The sequence below is a fragment of the Ambystoma mexicanum genome, chromosome 4q (assembly GCF_040938575.1).
Source record: "Ambystoma mexicanum isolate Mex_15411 chromosome 4q, UKY_AmexF1_1, whole genome shotgun sequence".
Lineage (NCBI taxonomy): Eukaryota > Metazoa > Chordata > Amphibia > Caudata > Ambystomatidae > Ambystoma > Ambystoma mexicanum.
In genome coordinates, this window is record NC_090928.1 from 981,882,053 (window position 1) to 981,896,706 (window position 14,654).

The 14,654-nt window shown below is 48.4% G+C and overlaps 1 protein-coding gene across 2 annotated transcripts in view; it reads right to left on the reverse strand.

Moving 5' to 3' along the window:
- Positions 1–407: 407 nt before the first annotated feature.
- ANGEL2 (angel homolog 2) overlaps positions 408–14,654 on the reverse strand; it is a 680,936-nt gene continuing 666,689 nt past the window's right edge. For both annotated transcript variants that reach the window (XM_069608547.1, XM_069608546.1), the window contains exon 9: positions 408–1,205. In XM_069608547.1, the coding sequence (XP_069464648.1) occupies positions 1,057–1,205 (149 nt within the window). In that variant the 3' untranslated portion in view covers positions 408–1,056. The remainder of the gene's footprint in view (positions 1,206–14,654) is intronic.

The window sequence follows — 14,654 nt, forward strand, 5'->3', positions numbered from 1 at the left end:
TGGGGTACAGGGTATGCCAATAAAGTGAGGATTGAGATCTTGAAGAAGGCAAATGTTATTCAAGTCAATCCACAAGAGTACAGTCTTAATCGAGCAACTTCCAGATCCCCGTTTGGCAGCATAACATTTAAACTAGCCAAATCTACAAATATACATTCTCTAATAATCAACTGTCGATTGTCTGCTGAAAAAAACTTGGTTCAAATGATAGGCTTGATCCAAAAGGGTTTTTCATAAAACCGTGGCATGTCATTACAGACGGTCCTGCAGCCTGCTCCCACGTTATTTTTTTTACTCTTGAGAAAAACAGAATTGTAGATCCAACCACTACCAGATGGAAGGGTAACATGTAACATCACGTTTACAGCGGATTCAAATTGCAAAATCACTATTACCAGGATCAGGCATGCTCAACAAAAGGCGTTTAATTGTACAGTTTTGGACACTGTTGTAAATCAAGTTTAATTTTGGATGTAATGCCATAGAGATGCATATGAAGCAACAATATGCAGAACAAAACTAAAACGAATTAGTAAAATTACACTCAAATAAAACAGTTACACTGAACAGTGAGTTTTAGCACAAGCGACACAGAAAGACATACAGAATGAAAAGAGTAGTTTACTTTAGTAACATTTACAAACCAAATATTGGAGGTAAGCACACTATAAAAAGGAGACAAATCTTATCATAAAATTAGCTACAAACATAAAAAAAACTCACTGCACAATTAAAGTGTTTTCTTTTTTCTCCAAAATAATTCTTTGCACAAAATATTTACAGTATCTTGGGTGGAAAAAGAAAAACTATTTCTCTATATGGCACAGTCGTTTATCAGAAATAGATTCAATAACCATGTTCAATTTATTTGACAACAGCCTTCGTAAGCAGTCTTTAATTTACAAAAAAATAAAATCTCTTAAAAATTCTGGTTTCCACAAATGTAAACTAGAAACTCCTGAATATTCCAACTGTTTATTATGAGCGGCTTTGCAGTTTTGGTACCAGAGGCGGAACAGATTCGAATTTGAAGTAGTTCATTCTTTCAGGCCCATGTCAAAGTTCAAGCCTGAACCTGGCAACTAATGATAAGTGATCTGAGGAAATGGTTTCATTGGGTAGGCCATTAACAGTCCACAGATCGTGCGCCGTTAGTAGAGACAGTCGACCAAGAAGTTTCAGTCCTCTGCGCTGCACTGTAGTTCCTACAAAGCAAGGAAGTAAAACAAAGTTATAGCAAAGACAAGAGGGATTGGTCAGAAAAAAACAACCTTAACTGAAGAGCTTTGACAAAAAAGTATTAATAGGGCTAGCCTACAAGATTGCTTTTAAAAAAGAAAAAAAAAAGTGGTTAGAAGCCCAGGAGGAAAACACCACAAGTTTTTCGCTGACAGTCAACAAACAGAATAGAACTGACAGAAATCCAAAGAAAAATGCTTGCATTGTTCAAGGAATCAACATGTAGTTGGAAAAGAAAGGCATGATTTTATTCAAGACTGCAGTTTTATGGAAATGCAACAAAGCAACAAGTAGTATCTTTATTAGTTCCGATTTCTCCATTAAACCACATACAATACTTATAAAATGTATCAAACTATCAATCCCGTCGATAAACACTAATTTTACAAGGGTCAACTTCTAGCTAGAAATTCCCAAAGAAGGAATGCTTCCCTAACATAATGAAATAAAAAATGAAGCCCTCAATACTACAATTCATTTTTAAGTGCAATGCTTCTTGACCGGTTCCTATTTTAGCCAAAATGGGGTTTCAGCCCCTTCTTCCGTATAACAATATTTCTTACAGATTAAAAATCCCATAGATCATCATCTCCCACTGCACAATTGCATTTCCTAGACGAAGCTCGACCCTGACTTTCCAGTTGCCTTGAGCATCTAGTAAACATGGGCCCTCCCGCAGGGAGGTGGGGTTGTTGTGGGTCCGGTCGGTGCAGTACCTTGTAGGTGCTTGCCCCATTAGCATGTGGGTGCCAGGGCAGGCGGCCTGGTCCCCACTACAATGTGGACCCAAGCAGCCAGGCGCCCGCCACGGAAGGGAGGTGGCAGGGGTAGGTGATGAGGCAGTTCCTGCCCCTGAGCCCCGCTCCCATTAGGGCGGATGGGAGACAGGGCCAGTTAATGCTTCAAAGGGAAAGGGGGATGCCTGCCCCCCAGGCCAATTTTGGCATACATCTGGAGGAGGGCAGGCAGTCCCCTTTCTTCTTTTCCCCGGCCCAGCAACATGACAGGAGCACTGACTCAGCCGCCCCCCCTGCGAAAGCAAGGAAAAAGAAAACTCCCTACTACCCATTGGTAGACACTACCTTCTTGTGAATAGTGCGACAACAGGACAGGCACCAATATCGGTTTAAGAGCTGGCAACAATCAAAGGAATTAGTGCACAAGAATGCTCGAAGAAACAAGTTACCACAGGCCATACTGTTCTAATGTAAGGGGTAAGTATCAACTAGCAGTAACGCCGCAGTTGGCAACTTCACAGAAAGTAAGTATAATAGGCCTCTAGGGTCATAAGTAAATAACCAAACCACATGGGGAGGTTGACTAAATTGAAGCAAAAGTGGTAGGAAGCCAAAGAGTAGTATTTTGCCCCAATGGAGTCAGGTAAATATCCAGACCAAAGGGGCGGGTGGCCAAACTATAGGTAAAGTTGAGGAAAACTGAAGCCAAGGAAATGCCGCATGGTTCAGGAATATAAAAACCAAAACACAGAGGCGGGTTGCCACACTTGAAGTATTGACATAAGCAGAACACACTTAAAAAATGGCCAAATGTTAATAATGAACAAATTCAAAGGTCATGAATGGAGATAAATACGTTTGAGGGAAAGAGAATTCAATTGTTAGAAGACAGGTTCATAGAACCCACCCCCGAGGAGAAACAAAGCAAGACCAATGCATAGGGGGTTTTCAAACACAAGTGAATCATGAGCTAAGTGAAGAATTCAATTATTAAAACACAAGATCAAATAGCTACTTACTGTTTCAACATATGAAAAAGCCATTTACAAACTCACTGGTGACATTGAAAAATTTTGGGACATTTGGAGCTGCTTTCTTGATGCATATGGATAAACCTGATCTTTGATCTGGGGTATTATGTACTTACCCTTGAACACTCATAATCTGTATAATACCTATAGTTTGTGTGATGGTTTTTGTAATGCCCTTTTGTCTGAGGTATAGTATTTTGCATTGAAATTTTTGGTTTATGTCTTCTACTCCTACGCTCTTATTCTCTTTCTTCCTTTTCTTTTTCTTTTTTTCCTTTCTTCCTTCTTGTTCTATTTTTGATGTTTATATGTTTGGATTGTTTATGGCGAATTGATTACTTTGCTTTCACTAGGTTGATGTGTGAATTTCATGGACAGCTGTTCATTTATTTATGTTTGCTTACTGTGAAAATAAAAAATTTAAATTATCAAATAGCCCACCCCGTGGAGAAACAACGCAATAGCAACGTTTAGGAGGTTTCAAACATAAGTGGATAATGAGCAGAAAAAAAAAAATCAAATTAGGCTCAAAGAACCCACCCCCGAGGAAAAACAATCCAATAAAAGCGCTTCGGGGGTTTCATAACACGTGGATCATGAGCAGGGAAAAATCCTAGTAAGGTTCTAAGAACCCACCCCGTTGAAGAATAATCCAATAAAAGCGCATGGGGGCTCAAAACACAAGTGGATCATGAGAGAAGAAATGCCAATTTTAACACCAAAGTGGTACAGACAAAGGCTAAAACGCCTTAAAAAAATGGTAAAATATATTAAACACACACAGTGGCTCAAAGAACCCACCGCTGAGGAGTATCAAATACAAAAATAACGCAGAGGGGTTTTCAAACAAAAGTGGATCATGAGCCAAGAGAACGGTAAGAAGTCACCCTGCTAGCATGGAAGGGCGCAAGCCCCAAACCCAGATCAAGTTGGCTGCAAGTGGAAACACAAGAACCTACCGCTGAGGAATCACGTTGGCAGCAGGTGGAAACACAAGAACTCACCTCAGCTCAAGAACCCACCTCTGAGTCGGAAAAGTAACAGCGCCTCACCACAAATAGACCAAGGGAAGGGCACTGGACCCAAACTGAAGACTAGTGAAGGCAATACAATGTCCCAGAATTCACTTCAGTGGTAAAAATATTGCTAAAAACCCCTCAGGGGGCCACATCACAAGTGGGACACCAGAGGGATAAGCATGTATGCACATGCACCAAAGCGCACATACCTCTTCCACAGACATGGAAAAGACAAAATGTACGAAGAGGAAAGTAAGCTGCAAAATCAAAAAGGAGACAACAGACAGCTCACAAGCTGGGTACACCAAACGTCACAAGCTTTTTCATAAAGGGCGGTACGGATCAGCCTCAAGTTGGCCCTATGTGGTGGTAGGGCCCCCGCTCACCTGATCCCTTGTTCCCCAAAATATTTGTGTGATATTTTCATTATGTTTGGTTGGTTTTCTTTCCACCACAGCTCATGATATAATAAAGTTTGTGGCTAAAGTTTTTCCACCCTACCTCGTGTTTGACCTGGCCTCATCATTATGACACTGCCATTACTGTCACAAGTCACACCACCCTGCATGGCTCCCCCACACAAACACTTCCAGGCTTATGGGGGCACATACGCCTAACCATCAACATGCTTCTCCTGCAGTCATGTGATTGGATCTTACATATTTCCACCCCTGCATCTAAAGCCAGCCGAGGGGCAGATGGGGGTGCTGAGCAGCTAAGGAAATGGCAGACTTGGCGTGAGCTCCGTCCCCAGCAAAATCCTGCACTGCAAAATATCCTGTCCCATACCAGATTCGTAAAGCAAAATGGTGTGCAGCGATGGCAGACGGTGCTGTGAGCACAGCTATCAAATCCTGTGTGGATCCGATGTGGGGGGAAAGCCGTTAGAGCTCCTGTGGTTGACCGCAGTGAGGAAACACGGCAGAGCCCGAAGCAGACATTCCTAAGCACTGTGGACGCTGTAAATGAAGTCCGCGGCAGCGGGTGCCCAGAATGGGGAGGGGCCGCAACATCCAGTAGACTGCACTGACATTCGCATGCAAGTTCAATTGACAGGATCACTAGCTGCTGAACAGAGCTTTCCCACTGCGGCAGTGGACCTAAAGTCCTGCAGTGCTGCAGAGCGGATCATTGGTTGCTGCAGAGCGGATCATTGGTTGCTGCAGAGCCTAGCTCAGACTGAGCCCCAGGCCCGATTACCACACAGTACTGGTCCACTGAGGGGGCGCACTTGAAAGCATCAGGGCAAACACTGCAGGCAGCAGGTGAGGGCCCGGGGGATGAGATGCGTAGCAATGGGCACCAGGTGAGCCGCCTGGCGCGAAGTGCACAAGTATAAAGAAATGCCCTGAATGAGCGCCTGCAGTGAACCAGAGGGTAGAGTTGACATGATCATTGAGCAAAGGGGCGCAGTGCAGTGTTGAGTGAGGCCAGCTGTAGTACGATATTGCAAGGATCTCAGCGAGCTGTGTGCCCTGAAGCAAAAAAGCATTCTGCCTGCTGAGTATTCTGCCCGCTGAGTGCGTGCCTGAAGGTGTAGAAGAGTGGAGGAGGCCCTGCAGAGCGACACTTTCATTGGCCCACACTCTGTATTTCCACTAAACAGGTGCGGTGCTGGTGTCCAATTGGGGGGATTAAGAATAGGCTGCAACATTTGGAACAAGGGGCCTTCTTGGCAGGGTGGAAACTACTGCCTGTGGGAAAATCTGGCAACCAGTGGGCAGCATGACAAAAGGAGCGGGGAAAAAGCGGGGGCCAATGGATACCTTTGCGAACACTCCTGTGGAGACCCCTAGGCTTGAAGAGCCCAAGAATAATGGCGATCCAAGCCCGACAGATTAGCCGCACGTACTGACTCACTGATGAAAGCCATGCAAAATGGCTTTGTATCCGTAAATGTAAAGATGCATGACATAGTGGCAAATATCAGCTCTCAACGTTCCAAGCTAGACAAAGAAAGCAGCTGCATCACAGAGGTCGAGACTAGGGCTGGGGGAGTAGAGGTTAAGGTCGAGCAGCATGACCGTGCTATCTCAGGGCTGAAGAAAGAGCTGAATGCCATCCGGGTGAAATGTGATGATCTTGAGTTGCACTCCCGTCAAAATATGCGCAGATTGTGCGGGTGCCTTAAACAGCTGTGAAAAGGCCCATGGAACGTTTGTTGATGAGCGGTTGAAAAAACTGGACCGGTACAGTTCTCTGCACAGTTCTTGGTGGAACATGCCCATCGTTTTCTTGCCCCCCGCTCCCGAAGCCGGGAGCCCCCCCACACGCTATTATTGCTAAACTGTCGAATTATAGAGAGAGGGACCACATCTTGAAATTGTCAAGGGAGCATGGAACACTACATTATGGAGGCCAGCAATATCCACATTTATCTGCACTTTGCAGCTGGGGTCCAGGTGCAACGACAATCCTATGACCCGGTGAAATGCCTACTCCGGGCATGAAGAATCCCATTTGCTCGCTATGGATACAGCACGGGGAAGAGCACATTTCTTTGACACTCCACCCATCCAGTGATCAAGTTCAAACAAATACCGCAAAGCTGCAGTGTTTACCTCATTGAAACAGGCGTTGCAGGACCGCCCGTCCCACCTGCACATCCTCACCATGCTGCTGCTCCTGACAGTAATGTCGAGTAAAGGTGTGCGGCACCGGCCAGGAGGCCGCCTGGCAAATGTCCACCAGCGGAATCCCCGACCATAATGCCGCCGACAAAGCCGTAGCCCTCGTTGAGTGTGCCCTCGGATTCCTCTCCAACGGCTTTCCAGCTTTAGTGTGGCAGAATGAGATAGCAGATGACACCCAACGAGAAAGTCCTTGGTTGGACCTTGACGGTCAGTCCATAAGCCACAAACAGCTGTTTAGAAAGCCTGAACTCCTGAGTACGATTCAAATAAAATTTCAACGCCCCCTTCACATCCAGCGAATGCAAAGCCTGCTCTGCAGGCGTGAAAGCTGAAGCAAAGAAAGAGGGCAACACAACAGAAGAGAGTTTATGAAATGTTGGCACTTTCGGGATAAAGCCACCACCACCTCGTCGTTGAACCTCAAGTACGGAGGGTCCACAACCAAAGCTTGCAACTCAGACATCCTTCTGGCCGGAGTTATGGCCACCAGAAAAGCCACCTTCCAAGGCAAAAACTGCAAAGGCGTAGACGACATTGGTTCAAACAACGGTCTCATCAGACCTGGGAACCACATTAAGGCTCCACACCGGCGGAAACCTCTTGACTGGAGCAAAAGTTCGAAACAACTCCTTGAGGAAATGCTTGATGAGACGATCACTAAACAGCAGCGCTGCATGTCGCTTCCGAGTGAAACTAGAAATTGCTGCCAAGTGTACCTTTATGGAGAACGCCAAACCCTTTTCTGCCAACTACAACAAGTAGGGCAGAACTTGCTCTGGTGAAATGTTCAAAGGGTCCACCCCAGGCTGGCCCTTACACCACACACAAAACCTTTTCCATTTAAAAGCATAGGAGACATTCGTGGACGGAGCTCTTGCCACCTCCAAAATGCGCCGACAGTCACCAGAAAGCTTTAGCAGGCCAAACTCTGAGAAGTCACGAGCCAAGCCGTCAGGCTGAGACCCCAGATCGTGGTACCAGACAGCGCCCTTGTCCTGAGACAGAAGGTCCGGCATCACTTCCAACCGAATCTGTTCCACCACGGACAGATGAAGGAGATCTAAGAACCACGGCTGCCTGGCCCAGAACGGAGCCACCAGAATCACACAGCATGGGTATCTCCGAATCCACTGGAGGGTCCATCGAAAGAGCAGAAACGGGGGAAATGCATAAGCGAACGATCTGTCCACGGGAACGAGAACGCATCCCCTAGAAACTCGGGATGAGCCCACCTGCTGGCAGACTCCTTGCATTGCTTGTTCTCCCTCCTTGCGAAGAGATCCAACGGAGGACGGCCCCATTTCCGGAAGATCATGGACACCTGTTGCTCCTTCAGCTGCCATTGGTGGAGCTGGCCTACCTCCCTGCTGAGCGCGTGTGCCTGCACATTCAACACTCCCGGCAGAAGAAACGTCACAATGCTGATGTTGTGCAACAGAGCCCAATGCCAAAGTTCTTGTGCTTCTTTTGACAGCACCCTGGAGTGAGTGCCCCCTTGTTTCCTGAGATAAAACATTGTGGTGGTATTGTCCGTCAACACTCTCACCAGTGAACCGCGTATGCACGGCAGAAACGATTTCAGGGCCCAATGATGTGGAACCGCGACTCCACCCGAGACCACAGGCCATGGACCTGCGAGCCCTCGAGATGCGCCCCCCACCCTGTCTGAGAGGCATCTGCCACAATTGTAACTTGGAACTCCGGTTCCAGCAACGGCATGCCCCGAACCAGATTGCCCGAGCACTGCCACCATCGAAGAGCTTACACCAAGCCGCCATCGATCACCACCTTGTCGGACCACGATCCGTGACTCTGAGCCCACCAGTCGGCGAGGAACTCCTGCACCGGCCTCATGAAGAGACCGTTTTTCACCAGCGGAATGCAGGACGCCATGGCCCCCAGCAGTGACATGTAAGTCCGGACCGACAAATTTGTACAAATCTTCCACTCTGCCGCTTTTTGTCGGAGCTTCAGAACCCTCTTGCCCGAGGGCCTCACAAGACCTAGCCGAGTCTGAAACTCTGCCCCCAGAAACACTAAGTCCTTGGAAGGCAACAGAAAGGACTTCTCGAAGTTCGGGGCAAAGCCTAGCCGTTGCAACAGCTGCATGGTAGCGCCGAGACTTTCTGCGCCTCCCTCAGCCACGAACCATGTACCAGCCAGTCGTCCAGGTATGGGTAGACGTGATGACCTTTCCGTCGGAGCCACGCCGCCAACATTTTGTAAACGTCCTGGGGGACAATTTTAGACCAAACGGGAGCACTTGAAACTGGTAATGATCTTCTACGACAAACCGCAGAAACTTGCGGTGCCGTCGACGCATAGGAATGTGGAAATATGAGTCCTGTAAATCCAACTAGGACAGAAACTCACCCGACTGTACAGACCGAATGACTTCCTGAAGCGTGAGCATCTTGAACTTCAGGCGTTGCAGAGTCTTGTTCAACGCCCGAAGATCCAGAATGGGTCGCCACTTGCCGTTGTGTTTCTTCACCACAAAGTAACGGAATAAACCCTTGGCCTTTCTCGGGCACCGGAATCAGTTCTATAGCCCCTTTCTATAGCATAAGTACAACCTCCTGCCGTAGGATGTGAAGGTGAAGTTGCACGGTATACACTGAAGGAATGGGAACAAGGGAACACTTGAACTCCAGCGAGTGGCCCAAACGCACTGTGTCCAACACCCAACCGGTCTGACGCAATCGTGCATCACTCGTCCACGTGCATTGCTACCCTGTCCCCCAGCAGATTTCCCCAATGACGGTCATTGCTATGGCTTAGCTTGTTTTCCCTTGGAGGAAGAGACCTGCCCACCTCTTTTCCTGGAGGCCTGAAAGTCCAGACTCTTCTGTGTCGACCTCCTATATCCCTGGGAGGAGTCACCAGATCGACCGTAACCCCGGTCTCCGGAGGAAGTAAACCAGGCATTTGCCGACGCCCCACGGAAGGGACAAAAGGGGCGAAAAGAGCGCCCACTCTGCAAAGCTCCTAACGATTTAGCGGTCTCAGAGTCCTCCTTCATACCCTTGAGGGCCTCATGAATTTTCTCACCAAACAACTGCACCCCCTCAAAGGGCATGTCCAGAACCTTTCAATGCACCTCTGGGCGAAAGTCTGCTCTTAAGCCAGGCTTGTCGACGTAGCACAACACTGTTGTTAATCTGTTTAAAAACAGATTCCGGTAAGTCTACGGCAATGTTAATACTATGATTGGACGCCTCCTCCCCTTCGCATACCAACAACATGGCAGCTTTACGGTGTTCCTCAGGTAGATGTTCCAATAGAGATGCCAGCCGATGCCAAATCTCACGATCATAGCGAGCCATGATCGCCAATGAATTGGCCGCTTTCACCGTCGTCGCCCCAACAGTCAAAACCTTTTTCCCGAAGGCATCCTGTTTCCTGGTGCCACTATCGGTAGGGGTAATACATTTGTGCTGGTTCCTGGCTTTGCGGCTAGCTGCTGCCGCCCGCCACCACCGACTCAGGCGTGGGCTGCAACACTAAGCACTTCGGTGTAGAGTCCTGGGCCTTAAACTTCTTCTCCAGCCTCCCTTTGACAGCCGTTTCCAAGAAGGGATGTCGCATTGTGTCCAGGATAGACACGGCAAACACAGCTTTCTGTCTTTTGCCCATGTGGTCAAACAGGAAGCACTCCTTCCGCTCCTCCTCAGGAGCCAACCCAAATTCCACACATGCCTTCGCCATCATGGCATGGAACGCCCCACCATCATCGGGCGGAGACGGTTGTGCCGGACTACGAGGCAGTTCCACCTCAACGTCCGACTCCCACCCCTGATCCCTCGACGGCGAGCCAGTAGACATGGTCTCCCTAGGCACACTGTCCGACTCAGAGTCCAGCAGCTCACCCTCTTCAGGATGGGTACACGGACGATCTTCACTCACCGGCAGAGGTGCCGGCAACTCAGCCGCATCCAGCTAACATGGAGGAACACCTGCAGCGTCGACGATAGGCCCCACCAGAGCCACATTCAGAGGAGGCAACCTGGAATCCAGCTGGCCTAACAAGGATTGCAGCGTTGACAGGACCTGGAGCGACAACATCACCTGCGGATTCACCAGCGGGTAACTGGACGGACCAGCCCCCACCCCCATCGATGTCGATGGACCAACACACTGCAGGCCCAGGGCCGACAGACCCAACACTGGGCCTCCTGTTCATCTTCGACCTCCGATGACTCTGAAAAAGCAGTCTCTTGATGTAGAATAGTGTCAGGCAGAAGCGAGACAAAAGCAGAAGACTGCCACGCCTCACCCGTCGGCAGCAAGCTGTCTGTATCCATCCTCGACGAGGACATCAGGCCTTTATCCCCGGTTGTCGCCGAAGCCAAAGACACAACCATTGACAGCATCAGAGCTGGCAGAGAAAACGTCGACGAGGGGACTCCCGTCGACTATGACCTAGTTGGAACCGCAACCTGCGGTGTAGATTTTCCAGGCGATCCTGCCTGCCTGGCCCCACTGAACCAGTGTTTAGACAACGCCCTGCTAGAGGATGACCTGTGATGGTCCCCTGAAGAGGAATGTTTCGACGAGTCCTTCTTGGCCTTCACCTGTGACGATGACTTCCCGGGCCTACATCCAGACCCTCGGGACTGGTCTGACCATGCTTGGACGAAGATGCCCACTTCGACAAGTGTTTACTCGAAGAGGAGCGACCACTATTCCCGACCTCCACCCCAGGGGCAGGCCGAGACTTCTTAGCCGGAGGCTCAGCCGACGCCGACGAACCGCCGCTTGAACAGGCCTTTCAGACGCCAGGCTACGAACCGACCCCACCTCTGAGGAAGGGTAGGTACCCTCATTCAGCCAACACACCAACCGCTGATTGCGGTCCTTAAGCGTCTTCTGTGAAAACCCTTTACAGATCTCGCAAGAATCGGCTGAGTGATGGGGGTAAAGGCAATAAAGGCAGTCCATATGCCCGTCCTCCTCATACACCTTCAGCCCACAAGTCGCACAGGGCCGGATCATAGCCTTCTTCAGTCCTGAAGTAATCGCAAAAAACCAACGCACAAACATGTGCAGAAACCACAACAAGCACGAGGTGATCCCAACACTTTGGAGACGGTTGAAATCTGAAGGGAAGCCGCAGGGGCGGGGCTATTTATACTCTACGTTCCTATTGGTGGTGGCTAAAGCACCCAAAAAAGGGATGTTGATAGGACACTGAAGTGTCAACGTTTTCCATAGGAAAACGCTAAGTTAAAATGACCGAGGTTCCCAGCCTGACGATGGGGAATATTCACAGCATGTGAATCCATGAAAGATCCAATGCTGGAGGAGTTCAATTCCCTTAACATGCACATTGTGGTGAATCTGATTATGTTGTTCCCCCAAGGTAGCTCTCATGTGGCCAGGGGACGGCAGACCTTACCTGATCCCGACAGGCACTAGAATCAACATTATAAATATTACCAAGGCTGGTGAATGGCATATTTGAAACCGGAACAGATTTCTTTCCTTGGAGCAAGGGGTCATTATACCCATCTCACAAGAAGAAAATTAGGAATAGTCTGGCTAAAGGATAAACTCTGTAGATCCTACATAATCTAGCTTCACCAACCATACAACAACTATCTTGGTGTGCGGGTGCAAGTGGCTCTAGGTCACGTGACCTACACCCTCACCTGCCCGCCTATGCGTGCCTCTTCCTTTCCCTTGCCTTGTTAACCGTTACATAACAGTGCAGTCGAATAATAGGGAAACGCCTGTTTGGTCCTGGTAAGGGCCAGTTACTTTGTGCTAGACCAGTTAATTTCACTGCAACCCATTCCCATCCTCTCTAGGGATTGCACCGCCAAATGCCCAAAGCAGCCCTGGACCTCTACTCTGGCAAACCTCATCAATATCCCCTGTACACCTCCTACAAGATGCACCTTCTATTCAAGCTTACCCAGCTATGATGGTTAACACTCTCTCAGTGGTTGCAGGCACTGCAGATATCGCAGACCTCAACCAACAATATCTTGATGCCCTTTTCATTACTGAAACATGCTTTACACCCTCCTCCCCCTACATCTTTAATGACCTGCTACCCACAAAGCGACAGTATCCAACATACTGACCGCACAGGAAGAGGTGGGGTGTCAGTCGTCCATAAGCTTGACTGGCCCTGCATAGTAATTGCAGCCCCAACACAGCTCCTTTGAATCCCGGTCATGCCGGTTCCCCATCTCAAACGACTGAGTTACATTCCACCCTATTTACAGTCCACCAACAGGGAGTGGTAACTTCATAGATTACCTTTCTAACTTTCTATCCTGTGCAACCGTTTTCTACTCCAATATACTCCTGAGATTTCAGCATTCCTAGGTCCAAACCATCGAAAAACCCATTTCACTCCCTATTTTCTCTGGCCAAGTATATGGACCTTGAACAGATCGTTCTCTCCCACCACGCATGTCAATGGTCACATGCTCAACCTAGTATTCACCTCCTGCCCGATCCTCATGCTCAATCACCCTTCCCTCCTAGACTGGACTGACCATGCCACAATCCCTCCTCCCCATATGATATATGCAAGGCTGCCCCACAAAGGTCAGGCCAAAAGCCCTGCTAATGGGCGCCGACCCTTCAAGAATTTCCTGCTGGACACACTAGAGGCAATGTTCATCAACGCTCCAGACCACAGAGAATGCCGAGCCCTTTCTGAATACGTTAAACCACCTTGCCAAAGAACTCGTGGATGCCCACGCAACTCTAAAGTTTAGTCGCACCAAAGTCAAAGCTTCTGCATTTTGGTAAACCCAAGCTTGCAAAAAACGAATGCACCATCAGATCCCTTGGAAAGCGGTGGCACAAGGACCGAAGCCTCCAAGATCTCATACCTCAAATCACTGCATACCCAACACACACACGATCTCTGAAGCCAATCCGCTTACTACACTTCCACCATTGAGGCAGCCTCTAACAGGAGCAAATACTTATTCGAAGTAGTCAAGCACTGCGCCAAGCCCATACCTGTCCTCAAGGTGCCGGCTTCACAAGAGAAATGGAATAAACACTACCTTCAACAAAATTAATCAAATCGGAGGTTACAGTGATGCCTCAAAACTTGACAAAGTCCCATCAATCCCCCCGGACCGACTTCACCCTACTCTCCCCCAAGGATCCCTATGACACACTTGCTTCACTCAAACCCACTACTTACACGGGAGGCTTCCTCCCAACCTCCCTCATTAAATAACTCTGAGCAATTAATGTACTACTCAGTATTGCGAACGCCTCCCTCATTGAAGGTGCATTCCCAGATGTTGAAGACCGGTCTCATATGACCCCTTCTCAAAAATTCCAACTTTGACCCAGAGGGCCCAGACAACTAAAGACTCATCAGCCTTCCATTTGGATCTCTTCTAAATGATCTTGGCATAGTCATTTATCAGCGGGCTGATGACACTCAGTTATACCTTAAAAGGTCAGTGGCCCCCAGTACAATGCTTGCCTCCGCAAATGCCTGGCCAATATCCAAACATGGATGGTTTACCTTAAACTCAACCCAACCAAGACCACATTTGTCCTCATCAGAACCCCCTTCCCCCCATGAAAAAACACATGCAACAATGGCTGGATGAAATGTGCCTGCAAGGATTCCCTCCGCCCACCATAACTGTAAAACTCAGTCAAATTCCTGAGCTTCATGGATGACAGCAGCCTTTCCTTCTAAAAGCACATAGCCAAAAAGGTACAAACTGCATGGCTATGAAGCAACACTCCACAAAACCAAACTCTTAATTTCGCCCTCCCAACCCCCAAAATGAATTCTGTACAGTGGTCCAAGCCCTGGTTATCTCACATTGATGGGGGAAATGCTCTTTTTACTGGGCTTACAGCCCCACACCTGGCCCCCTTAAAAGCAGCACACCACGCTGCAGCCAGTCTATACAGTTGCTCCAAATTTGACCATATCCCTCCAACACGGTGTAAGCTTCAATGGCTCAACAACTCAGAGCAAGGATCACATTCAAAACTGCA